Raw genomic sequence first — 12,539 nt, forward strand, 5'->3', positions numbered from 1 at the left:
AATCTGAGCGTCCTCATTGCAGTAAAGCTGCTTCAGTGACAAGATATCTAGCGTGTATCATTTGAAGGATCTCTACCTGACATTCCAACAATTCTTGTTGCTAAAGATGACTTCTCTCCTCGTAAATAGCCAGGAGGGGTAGACTAGAATGCGACTTCTCAAGATACAACATGAAACAAGATGGATCAATCTGGCATTCGGCGCACCTCCAACTATTCATCAATATGATGTTGTACATTGAAGCTTCTCTTCAGTCGCCTAGGCTCTGTTGGTGATCAAGTAGCAAAGCTTGGACCTCCTTCCATCGCATGTTGTCATGAAGTTCATTAGATTGCTCCACGATCCATGCGTCTAGATCGTCCAAGCTTTCTCCCTTCACACACGAAACCATCCCTTTCAACATATCGCGAGCTTCATCTTTGGATAACCCGCTAGAAAGCCCGTTATGGAACCGACGCATGATCTCATTGCGCTCAGCAATCAAAGCTAAGGTGAAAGAGCCTTGGTCCCTAAGCGCTGTCGCTAGATCTCGATCATCGTCTGTCATCCCTGTGTTGCTGCTGTAGAGCGACGTGAGGTCTGCAGTGATATAAGACGGACCAAACGCCTCTGGCGCAGGCACAGCGCGGGCAAATTGCCAATCAATAATGCCCGTGATGTTGAAGTTTTCATCGACATGTTTCAGGAAAAACTGCCCTGGCATATCTCCTGATACCAAGCTTTGTATGTTCTGCCGTAGAAAACGGTAAAATAGAAATGCTTCCACCGGGTACTCAGGGTAGAGCTGGCCATCTGCGATGAGATCCAGATATTGCTCTAGAATACTTATCACATATTCCGATGCGGTATCAAAGGGTCCGTAAGTCTTTAGAGCAACAAAGCGATTGCTGGCGACAGGCCCGACTTCAATCTTATCATTCTTGACCTCAAGGGATCCTGCACGAGGCAAGGGATGCTTCGAAATATCAGTCAGAATATCCGCAAGTTGCTGGATAAGATGCTTCTTTTGAGTTTTTGATGCCTCGTGTGCATAGAACGGTCTACCGGGAAGAGCCTGCATCAAGATGTAACTGACACCAACGCGGTTTAAGGGGTCAGAGCCGATGCCATATGCAAAAGGCTTAGGTGCTGGGACTTCGGTAGGTTCAAGGAACTTGAGTGTTGCATATTCGCTCATAACGAGATATTCCACCAGATCGATGGGAACATCGCTGAAGCCCGTGCGAGGGATTCGTGCAATCCAGCGCTCGCCATTTTCGAAGCACAGCCAGGCATGATAATTGGCGCAACCCATCATAGATCCAGCTCCTATATGCTGCCCAAGCTCAAACTTGCATTTGATGCCATTGTTGAGTTGTGTTGCAAGTCTGACGAGCTCATGCGTATTGACATGACAAAGTAATTCCCAAAATTCATCATTGATAGACTTTTCCCATTCAGCATCGGAGAGCTGTTTCGTTAGCTGTGTGGCTTGTTTTCCACTGCTTACAGACGTACCTCATAAGAGCTTTGACAGGTATGGTATCGTTTGGATGAGTGAATAGCGCAGAAATGGCGCTTACATTTTGCGCAGCTCGCTCCTCGCACGCCTGCTCTTGTACAATCAGGCATGGAGCAAGTCGAAAATCTTGATACTTTCTCCCAAGGAACTTGTTCACCCCTCTTCTTGAAAAAGGGTTTCTCATCCTGCCGTGACAGAAGAACTTGAAGACGCTCGTCATCGGCCCAATCGTATATACGATTCTGACGCCAAACTGCCCAGTCAGCAGCGGAGGGGATTTCAGTGGCAGTCGATATGATTCCTTTCCCCAGTGATTCTGCTTCCTCTAATGTCATACCCATTCCCATGCCTAGCGCGAATGAGAAGCGACGCACAAGGTCAGGTCCCCCGACAAACTTGGCCAGCGCCTCATCCTTCGACCGAGAGATATCGGTCATCAATTTGTCATTGGATGATAGTCCAGCAGTCCCGGTAAACAAAGCATTCGTATCCGCTGTCAAAAGCGAAGGGCCAAAAGCTTCAAATGCAGGCACTACCCTAGCAAATGTCCAGTCAATGATTCCTGTGATGTTGTATTTGTCGTCCACCAAAATATGATCGCCCTTATCATCCGTGTGCTTCAGGTAGAAAGGGCCTTCATCCAGACTAGAATCAAATGCATTCCACCTACCAGATTCGGCCAGTTGCTTGAGATACCTGAAGACTATATAGGCATCCACTGGGTAGTCCGAGTAAAGCTGTCCATCGCTGATAAGCTCAAGATAGTTCTCTGCGAAGGCTGAATAAAGTTCTCTTGAGTTGTGGAACGGACCCATGTGCGAGAAAGTTCCCGTACGATCGCCGACAATAGGACCGATTTGGATCTGGCCATTCTGCTGCAATGTCAGAGCCCCAGCTTTGTCGAATGGATGGGCACGTAGGCTTAGCAGAATATCTGCCCACTGGCTGTACACCTTGCCTAGCTGCTCCTGCGATGGTGTTTGGAGCATGAGCGGTGTGCCAGGAAGCTCGTCAATGAGCATGTATGCAACCCCAACTTCATTACACGGATCATTTCGGAGACCGTAGCCATGAAGTTTTGGAACCGGCAAATTCATAGTCTGAAGAAACTTCAGAGTTGCACACTCGCTCTCGATCACTCGATTGCTGAAATCGTCAGAGAAAGATGTATAATTTTCTCTCAACAGGCGAGCTAGCCAACTGGTGCCATCGGAGAATCGAATCCGCAGATGGATGTGCATGCCACCCATGAGCGACTGTCCCAGGGGATCAGATGCATCCAGTTCACATGGCAGGCCACCGTTCAGGCGTGACGATATCTGTAGTAACGTTTTATCTTGGACCTTATTCCGAAGAGCCATCACCTCTTCAGTCTGGGCAGCAGTCCAGGAATCGTCGTCAAGAGGGTTTTTCTGTATAAAAGTCAGATTTGAATGTATTTCCGAGAATTCCGACATCCTACTCCACAGCGATGATCTAGTGAAGCCACATGATGTGCACAATAATGGCGTCGACAATGCTCGCAAGCTCCGATGTCAATCGCCGAGGCGGCAGGGCATTTCACAACGGCACAGTTCCAAAATCGAAAAGCCTGGGAGGGCATAGTAGGTTTGTTACGTCCTATCGGCGCTTCCGTAGCAAGTGAAGGATTCAGGAGATGATTCCAAGGCCGTGTCAATGATACTCTCTCTCACTGGGGAGCCGGGCACAGTGAATCTGCCCTGGATGGTATGGGTAACAAGTCAGAGCAGACTATAATTGGACAGATAGCCGAAATGGTGAATAAATTATTACTGTTGCTTGGTCCGGACATGTGTGGTTTTCATTTTAGAGGATCAAGACTGTTTCATCCTTGCTCTATCGGTGAACAGAAGGGTAAGTAGAAGCACTATCAGAAACCATCATGTGCGTGTTTAGACCGATACGCGCTCCACCTCCACCAGTGGACCCAGAGCAGTTTGAGCGGTAGAAGATTTAAGGCCCCCCGCTAAGCCGGCTCTGGATCAGTCCCCACCACGTGATTGCTTACTCCCTCGCCGTTGTCTTCTCTTTCTTTTGACCGCAAAGTTTCAAATCAACTTCATAAACCGAAATAAATTTCTAAAATGTCTGCGAAACCTACCGAGAATTCTTACAATCTTCCGCACGGGTTCGTACCAAAGTTGCCCTTGATCTCAAACTTGCTAAAAGCGCATCAGCCACGAAGAAAACGGTCGACTTGATACTCAGCACCACGCAATCGTCAAGCTAATTGGTGACCGACTTTACCATGCGCCTCTAGATCGTCCGTCGAAAATTTTAGATGTGGGTTGCGGTAGCGGCATAGTCACTACCAACCTAGCAAAATGTTTCCCGTCCGCCGAAGTTCTGGGGATCGACTTGGCGGCTCCTAATGACTTGGCGACCAAGCCTAACAATGTCACATATCTGCAAGGCGACTTTTTTCAGTTGGTGGAAAGTGGGGCCCTCAAAGAGGGCGATTTCGATTTCATCTTTAGTCGAATGCTAGTCGTCGGGATGACTGATTGGCAGAGGTACGCTTCCAGTGTCCGTCGGCTCCTCAAACAGGGGGGGTGGGCAGAGATGCAGGACCTCAGCTGGCACGTATGTGATCACAATGGACACCCTGTTGACGATGATTTCCCCTACGTTGTCGCGGTTCAAAAGATGTTATCGCGGAAAGGGTTGGATCCCTTTTGCGGTGAACATCTTGCAGAATACATGAGATCAGCAGGGCTCAGGGCTGTCGACCAGACCAATTATCCATGGGCATGGTCTTCCTGGAAGGCTCGCCCGGAGACCGAACTGATTGCCGCACATAATCGATCAGAGCAACAGCTGGTTGTTCGGGACTTTCTGCTGGACAAACTCAACAGCGGGGTAGAGGCGTATACCAGTGAAGAAATCAGAACACTAAAGGAAGACAATCAGGCCTCTGCTGAGAAGATAAGAGAAGGAACGCATTGTGTATATGGAGTCGCGTATGGGCAGAAATGATTTGAAAGCCCTGAAAGAGCCATTCCTAGACTTCTACTGTTTCTGATTTATTTACGATACTACCCTCTATAGTTGAAGTATTTCCACGACTGTTTAATATTGTAACTATTGCGCTTAAACTGATTTCAAAGAAGTCAGGATTAGCCCTCCTGCACTGCTAACATATATAGTAGGGGCCCGACCGGGGGTGACCAGTGCACTGGGGCACCTTGCCACTGCTGATCGGGGCCTGGGGTGTTCCACCAACCGACTGCTGACTCGGCTTGCTCGTTTTGTCCATCCCCGGAATCGGTCTCCACCGCTGGCTCGGACTGTCCCTGCCGCCCCACTCGCATTCCATTGGAACTCTCATTTAGTCCCCCGGACTCCCCGCTCCGAATTCGCTATAGATCCAATAACTAAGAAAAAAAGAAAAGGTGGCCATTCCTCTCACCGGCGGATGACCACCATCTCCCTCCTATAACCACATATCCGATACCATGTCAACGGTCGTACAATCCCACTCGACGATCGACCTACTCGAATCTGAACTGGTCAAGGCCCGCGCCACTCTCCAGGAAATCCACCCCAATGTGACTCAATTGCGCCTCCGCGATGAAATGGCCCTCAGTGCCCTGGCCGCCTATCCCCCGGGACCCGTCGACCACGCTCTTGATTTCTACGGTTCTCGCCGTCTAACCCTGAAAGAGCTCGGTCTCGCGCCAGTGGTGCACAAATCAGAGACCATCGCCGCGGTCCCCCGGCGCGCGACACTGGAAGATGTCCTATCGAATAGCCTGATCCTCGACCGGACGGCCCCTTACCTGTCCGTGCCGTCTCTGATAACCCTGGCGTCGACCTCGCGGCTGCTGCAGAACGTGCTCACCCATACTCCTTACATCTTCCGGCACCTCGATCTCACCCGATGCCAGGGTGCCCAGTTATCGGCATCGCAGGACGAGTCACAGACAGAGGACGAGGTATATTCGGCCCCGTTGAGGCGGATCTTTTCCAGCCTTGAGAAGAGATCGATCCTACAGGATGTGCGGACGCTGGTCCTGGACGGCTTGCCCGTGCCCGCCGACCTCGTGGCCGACATAATCCGCACCGACCGCTTCAACGTCAATATTCTGTCCATTCGGGATTGCCAGCATCTCAACGAGCGCAAGCTCATGCAAGTCATCCAGCATGCCGTTCGGCCGACCCGTCCAGCAGGGACCCCGCGAGTCAAGGCCATCTACTACTTCTCGCCTATGCCTTCGCCACCGCGGACAACGGCCCGGCGCCGATATCGAGATTGGTGGGGAGATCGCATTGGCTCTCGGAGTCCCAGCCAAACTCCGTCGGACAGCTCCTCCGACCAGGAAGACAAGGGGCGCTCCGAGCCACTACTGACCCCACCGCAGCTACAGAATGAGTGGTATCGATCGTCAGGGAAGCTCTTCAAACATAGCCTCGAAGAGGGATGGGCCCGAATATTACAAAAGGCCGAAGGGATCATTGCTTTCGATGCCGTGCTCTGTCGCGGCCCACGACATAACATCGACCTGTATTCCTCGGACGCAGAAGACCCACCCCAGGCTCCCCTGTTGAGCCCTGCTATTGCCACAGTGGCCTTAGGTCCTCGAGGATGTGATGGTTGCCACAGTTCCCCCGAGGGGCCGGCTATTTGGGGCCAGTCGCCGGATGTGCAGTTCCCTCTGCTCAGCCCGCTGCCCTTACACTTGTCCAGCGTTGCCGCCGCCCAGAGCCCGGAGCTGATTAATGGCGAGCATCCGGTGCTAATTGCTCGGTGCGCGGGCTGTCTCACCGACCGCTGGTGTCACCGGTGCAACAAATGGTTCTGTTCCAACTGTCTACCAACACCGCAGCGCATCCCGGTCAACTTGTCGCCTCATCAGACAGCGGTTCGACCGGCTCAAAACCGCAATGGGGAGATGCTTCCACTGGAAAGAGAGGTAAATCTTCTGGTCTTTCTTATGAGTCTAAATATTAACTCGAGCTAGCACCTCGAACGCGGCGTGAGCAAAGATTGCTGGGAATGCGGACCGACCGTGAGTATTGAACTACAAGTATTGAGATGTTGAGCTGACCATTATTATTCAGTGCGCTGCGTGCAAGTTGGACTGTCAGTATACTTGTCAGAGCTGCCAGGGCGACTACTGCATTGAGCACAACACTGGGTGCTCGGCCACACAGGTATGCCCGCATCGAATCAACTATATCTAAAGGGAAATGCTAATAATTATTATTGGATAGTGTGACTGGTGCAATACCAGTGGTCGCCACCGATTGCGCAGTAGTCTCTAGCATAGTTGGTGGTTAAGTTCCATAGATGGCGATGATTGATAATGCGGTTCCAGAATGTCCGAGTAGCTTCGACACTTCCCTTCCGTAGACTAGACACCTCTTCCCCCTCCCTCCCTCCCTCCTCTTCCTCCTAGCCTTCTTCTCTTCTCACTCTCCCATCATGATGGCCAGGGACACTACACAAGATACGTCCCTGCGCTGGTCCTCCCAACTCTCGGTCGCCCCTCCGTGGCGAGCTCCCAAGCTACCTGGTGATAAGATCATCCTCCCACAGTCCGCCCTCGAACAACTCTTGGCCGCCGCTCCCGTGAGCACTGTCGCCTCGCAGAATTCGCGGTCGCACACGGCCGCCTTCGACCCATTTAACCCACACACCTTCGCCGCCGAGTCTCGCGCGCGCGAACAGTTCGAACAGCGCCAACAGCAGCTTCCGCATCCGCTGACCTTCCGCGTTGTCAACCCCCGCAATGGTCGTTTCATCTACGCGGGCATCCGTGAGTTCTCGGCGCAGGAGAATGAGGTTGTCCTGAGCGCGCTGCTTCGGGAGGCGCTGGAGATTGACGACGCGGACTTTTCACATATGAATGGCGGAGCGCGGGGAGAAGCGGATGTGATGGACCCAGAGCTGCCGGCGGACCAACTCCCCCAGGGCCCTGCAGTTACGGTGCACGCAAAACAACTCCCGAAAGGCTCCTATGTTCGTCTCCGTCCGTTAGAAGCTGGGTACGACCCCGAGGATTGGAAGGCTCTACTCGAGCGTTACTTGCGGGACAATTTCACCACGTTGACCGTGGGCGAGCTGCTGGCGGTATCCGGGACGCGAAATGAATCATTTCGGTTTCTAGTCGACAAGGTATACCCCGAGGGTGAAGGAATCTGCGTTGTGGATACGGACCTGGAGGTTGATATAGTGGCCTTAACGGAAGAGCAAGCACGAGAAACGCTACAAAAACGCCTGGAGAAGGCATCGCGTGCTCCTGGCACACAGAGCGGCAGCTCGATAGGTGGCACGCTCGGCTTGGGAGAGAATGTGGCCGCCCAGGTCGTGCCGGGGGAATACGTGGACTACGAGATTCGAAATTGGAGTCGACAGGACACGATTGAGATCGAAGTCACAGCGTTGGATGATGCAGACGTATACCTTTTTATCAGCCCGCTTTCGTCGCACCAGCAGAGTCGACCTAGAGCAGATGAACATGTCCTGGGGGATTTCTCATCCGAGTCGACTAAGCGACTCCGACTTCAACCTACCAATGTGGCTCTTGAAGGAGCGGAGGCGCTTTATTTATCAGTCCATGCATATTCCATGCCCGGTTCAGAACCACAGCCACCTGTGCAGTATAATCTCCGGATCGCAGCAGATCTCCCCCATGCCGAGGCAGAAGCAGAGGCCGAATCGCACGAGCCTGGTGATGTACAATGCCCAAACTGCCAGCAGTGGGTACCGGAGCGGACACTGGTTCTGCATGAGAACTTCTGTCTCCGCAACAATGTGCTTTGCCCCCAGTGCCGCAACGTCTTTCAAAAACGGTCTCCCGAGTGGCAAAATCATTGGCACTGCGCTCATGATGCGGCCCATGGGAACGATGCCACCAGCAAGAGCAGACACGATGCCATTTTCCATGAAGAATATGTATGTCCTAGTTGCGATGTTCGCACGGAGGGGCTGCCGTCTTTGGCACATCATCGAACCACTGTCTGTCCGGGGAAGCTGATCCTTTGTCAATTCTGTCATCTGCTCGTGCCGCAGAAGGGCGACTCTGACCCTGATCTTTATGACCCCGAGGTTGTGCTCTCGGGCCTTACGCCACATGAGCTGGTCGACGGTGGCCGCACGACCGAGTGTCATCTATGCAACAAGATCATTCGTCTGCGGGATATGAAGACCCATCTCCGCCATCACGACTTGGAACGTCTGTCCCGGCCAGCGCCTCGCATCTGTTTGAATCAAAATTGCGGACGGACGCTGACCAACGCGGGAAATGAGTCCCTTGGCCTGTGCAATATATGCTTTGGACCGCTCTACGTGGACACCTATGACCCAGAAGGCAAGGCGCTGCGCCGCCGCATCGAACGACGGTATCTCTCACAGATGATGACTGGATGTGGCAAGCCATGGTGCCAGAACGAGTATTGCAAGAACGGGAAGCAGAAAAGATCGGGTACCAGTTCGGGTACCATGAGCGCGGCAGAGATATTGAAGCTGATGCGCCCTATTGTCGATGCAATCAACACCCAGCCGGACGTGGTCAACACCGCGCCATTTTATTTCTGCACAGATGAGACTGGCCAACATCGCCGCATCCTGGCAGAAATGCTGGCGGCAGAAAGCAAAGCAGAGGGCAAGGCGTATGATCTGGCGTGGTGCGTGGCCGGCGCTGAAGCTGCCGGAGGCGATCTGGAGAAGACGCGAGAATGGCTGGCTAAATGGGCACCCACGCAGGGCGAGGGATTGCCATGAACGAATTAAGCTGGTATACACCCATGATCAGGATAGATAGAAAAGACTTCACGAGAAGATGTAATAATGCATAATGATATCTCACACAGACCGCGGGTCATAAAACTTCATGATTAGGTGCACGCAGACATCGCAGCTAGTTCATTCGAACGAACACAAGAGCCAGCCACCTACACTCGGAACCCATTTTTCCCCTATTCTTCATCCGTCACGCAGCAGCACCCGTCTTCGCGGCCAGCGTCCCCGTCCCGCGCGAAGAAAAGATGCCCATGATTCCAAAAACAACGTAGAACAGCGCCAGCGGATACGCAACGAGCCCTCTCATCCCACTCATCCGTGCCACAGCGCAGAACATCCCCGACGAACTATACGTGCACCACCCCACCGCAGCAGTAGTCAAAAGATATCCGAACATGGTATCCATAGGAAGAAGAATGCCCACAAGAGCCGTCAGGACCAGCGGCAAAAAGCAGTACCCGAGCACACTCGCCGAGCGGGGGAAGGTCAACGTCGCAGAGAAGTGGCCCACGGGCCCGGACATGGACGGCTTGTGGTGCGGGTTGTAGTTGGATGCTGGGTCGGCGGTGTTGGGGTTGGGGGTTGTGTCGAGGGCAGGAGACATCAGACTCAGAATTAGGTGGAGGGCGACGGTGCCAAAGACGGCCACGCCGTAGATGTAGCCATAAAACACTTTGCCGGAGAGCAGGAGGAAGGTCCCGTAGAGCACGATGTAGAGCAAGGCGCCGTAGAGGTCGCTGTCGTCCATTAGGTGGTTGTCGATGGAGGCGAAGGGGTTTAGCACTGTTAAGGTCTAGTTTTATCACGGGTTAGCTAGCCCTCTGTATTGTTCTGTATAGACTCAGGGATTGGGTCAAAGAAACACGTTGGGATGAGTGATAGGCATCCACATGTGCGGTGCCTCTCCAGTGGCAATGATGGCACGACTCACCTTGGTCCGAATGTGCTCAAAATTAACACCCAACTCCTCCAACAACGGTGGTTCACCGTCATACCCCTCTGTGCCAAAAGCAGCCAACCAGCCCGTCCTCAAGCCGCCCTGCTCACCCATGCGGCCACTCACGCCAGCAGCGGAGGCCCCAAAGCCGCCATAGCCAGCGCCGGCACCGGGATAAGCCTGCGAGGAGGGATTGGGCGCAGCTCCAAAGCCGCCAGCTCCGTAGGATGCTTGGTTGGGAGTGGTGTGGCCGGACACGGAGGAGTAGGACGAGGGGAAGAACTGGAGGTTCTGCTGTGCGGAGGATTGCGGGGGGTAGCCTCCTTGTTGTTGGGGGTAGTATTGGGCCATTGCCGCGGAGACGGCTTGGTTAAGAAGAAACAATCCTGGTCTGGGGGAGTGGTGTGTGTGTGTTTGTCGGGAGATGTGTACAGTTGATGGTATACACTGACTCGGGAGCTTCAAGTTGGCCATTAAGAGGATGACTAAGCTGCGGCTGAGGAACGCGGGATTCGAAGTATAAAGTCATAACAAAGTGAAGAAATAAGTATATTTCGCTGTGTGAACTCCAGTCTCTTACAATACACGTCTACAGGAAGTTAATCCCGATCCCCAGCTGCAACCCTTTGCGGCCCTCCTCGCCCTTACGTAGCACCAGTGGCAGGGAGAAGTTTAGCTCGAACCGTGCCACGGGGTGCGCATACACAATTCCAACACCCGCTGCGACGCTGGGCAGACCGTCCTGCAGTTCAGACATAGTAGAGATCACCGCATCCTGCACCTCGCCGCTGCTGGTCGGACTGTTCTTCTGCGACGTGCGGAGTGGCAGCAGCCGTCCACCGTTCAGGAAGGCCTGCATGCGAATGGGCTTCTCGGCACCCAGTCGGGGCAGTGGGAAAAGCAGGTTGGCGCTTCCAGCGGCATACACATCGCCGCCAAGGGCATCAGGGCCCTCACGGGGTCCGAGACCACATAGACGGAAGCCACGGACATCCGTCGGTCCTCCAAGAAGGAATCGATCGTTAACTCGGGAGAGCTGGGGGCGAGAGTTGGAACCCAAGCCGAGAGGATACAGCAGCCCGGCGCGGAATCCAGTAGTAAGACTGATGCCACTGTCGCCTTTAACGAAAGGAATTGGGATGGGGATGGCGCCTTGCGTTTCCACTTCCGACTTCCAGAATGATACATCCCCCTTCAACGGGCCCCAACCCGCCAGCTCATTGAACGTCTTGGCATAGTAGCCCCGCGAAGGCAGCAGAGGGTTATCCCGGCGGTCGTTCACCCAACTGTGGAAGATGCTGCTCTTCAAGCTATCACCAGCATCCGCCCGAACGGTGGGAGAGGCGTCCTCGGCAAGCCCGGTGAGTTGTCTCCAGAAACCATTGTAGCCCAGCTCATGACGGTGCCCGGATTGGGTCATCCACCGAAGCTTGCTCCAACCACCCTTGAGCACCTCTTCGTGGCTCGCCCACGACTTTTGGGTTGAGCTGGCAATCCCGCCGATCTCCAGGCGGAAGTCCGGGTCGCTCAGGATCGGCGTCTCAAAGGTAGCTTGGTACGCAGACCGTGTTCGAGTGCCCAGTGAGGCGTTCAAGTTCAAAGTTTCCGCACCGCCGAAGACATTACGCCACAACAGATTTCCGTAAGCCGACCCCTCCGCGTTTCCAAGGTCTGTACCGGTCTTCAGTAGCACACGCGATTTCTCCCGAACGGCGAGGAGCACATCAATTTTACGCAGCCCGGTTTGGCCATCCGGCGCTGACTCGTCCAAGTAGACCGAGATAGGTTGCTGAAAAAGATCTGACAAGGCGTGAGTTGACAAAATTGAACTAAACGAATGTGGACTGACCGAATCTTCCGAGTCTATCTGCCCGTGCCGAAACCTCCCGCAGAGCCTCGGACAAAGTGTAGGGTCGGGTGTGGTTCGCGCTCAGGAGAGGATTGAAGATACGCTCGAGGAAGCCGTGGCGGACATGAGGCGCATTTAGGACTTGAATCGAGTTGATCGTGCATGGCAAGGTGGAGTTTTGATCGATCTGGAGATCCCATCGACCATTCATATTAGCTGGGACCGCTCGAGAAGTCCACCGAGTCAGATGTAGGACATACCAGTTCCGAGAGACGAGCTTGAGCCTTCTGGTAAATGGCCTGCATGCGCTCGTTCACGGCTTGCTGCTGCTCCTCCAGCACCTTGGGGTCTTTGCGCTGCTGGAGGCGCTCGAAGATCTAGAAATGACCAATGGGTAAGTGATGGACAAATCAAGACGAGACCATATCCGGTGCTCACTTACGTCGTCATCTTCGGCCGAGAGGGAAGACATGTTGGACTGCGACGA

General features: G+C 53.5%; 6 protein-coding genes across 6 annotated transcripts; 2 read left to right on the plus strand and 4 right to left on the minus strand.

Annotated features, from left to right (window-relative positions):
* Positions 1-250: 250 nt before the first annotated feature.
* Positions 251-1,294, minus strand: PFLUO_LOCUS3590 (uncharacterized protein; the record flags this gene model as incomplete). The annotated part of the gene is made up of 1 exon (XM_073780852.1): positions 251-1,294. The coding sequence occupies one exon, from the start codon at positions 1,292-1,294 to the stop codon at positions 251-253; it is 1,044 nt and encodes a 347-aa protein (XP_073637666.1).
* Positions 1,295-1,485: 191 nt separating this feature from the next.
* PFLUO_LOCUS3591 (uncharacterized protein) lies at positions 1,486-2,958 on the minus strand (the record flags this gene model as incomplete). Its single annotated transcript, XM_073780853.1, has 1 exon — positions 1,486-2,958. The coding sequence occupies one exon, from the start codon at positions 2,956-2,958 to the stop codon at positions 1,486-1,488; it is 1,473 nt and encodes a 490-aa protein (XP_073637667.1).
* A 2,019-nt stretch (positions 2,959-4,977) lies between these two features.
* Positions 4,978-6,780, plus strand: PFLUO_LOCUS3592 (uncharacterized protein; the record flags this gene model as incomplete). Its single annotated transcript, XM_073780854.1, has 4 exons — positions 4,978-6,435; positions 6,484-6,531; positions 6,584-6,676; positions 6,757-6,780. 4 exons carry the CDS (start codon positions 4,978-4,980, stop codon positions 6,778-6,780), a joined length of 1,623 nt encoding a protein of 540 aa, XP_073637668.1.
* Positions 6,781-6,947: 167 nt separating this feature from the next.
* On the plus strand, positions 6,948-9,248 carry PFLUO_LOCUS3593 (uncharacterized protein; the record flags this gene model as incomplete). Its single annotated transcript, XM_073780856.1, has 1 exon — positions 6,948-9,248. One exon carries the CDS (start codon positions 6,948-6,950, stop codon positions 9,246-9,248), a length of 2,301 nt encoding a protein of 766 aa, XP_073637669.1.
* Positions 9,249-9,456: 208 nt separating this feature from the next.
* On the minus strand, positions 9,457-10,554 carry PFLUO_LOCUS3594 (uncharacterized protein; the record flags this gene model as incomplete). Its single annotated transcript, XM_073780857.1, has 2 exons — positions 9,457-10,059; positions 10,198-10,554. The coding sequence occupies 2 exons, from the start codon at positions 10,552-10,554 to the stop codon at positions 9,457-9,459; spliced, it is 960 nt and encodes a 319-aa protein (XP_073637670.1).
* Positions 10,555-10,792: 238 nt separating this feature from the next.
* Positions 10,793-12,524, minus strand: PFLUO_LOCUS3595 (uncharacterized protein; the record flags this gene model as incomplete). The annotated part of the gene is made up of 4 exons (XM_073780858.1): positions 10,793-12,003; positions 12,053-12,239; positions 12,313-12,429; positions 12,495-12,524. The coding sequence occupies 4 exons, from the start codon at positions 12,522-12,524 to the stop codon at positions 10,793-10,795; spliced, it is 1,545 nt and encodes a 514-aa protein (XP_073637671.1).
* Positions 12,525-12,539: the final 15 nt, after the last annotated feature.

The sequence above is a fragment of the Penicillium psychrofluorescens genome (genome assembly GCF_964197705.1).
Source record: "Penicillium psychrofluorescens genome assembly, chromosome: 2".
Classification (NCBI taxonomy): domain Eukaryota; kingdom Fungi; phylum Ascomycota; class Eurotiomycetes; order Eurotiales; family Aspergillaceae; genus Penicillium; species Penicillium psychrofluorescens.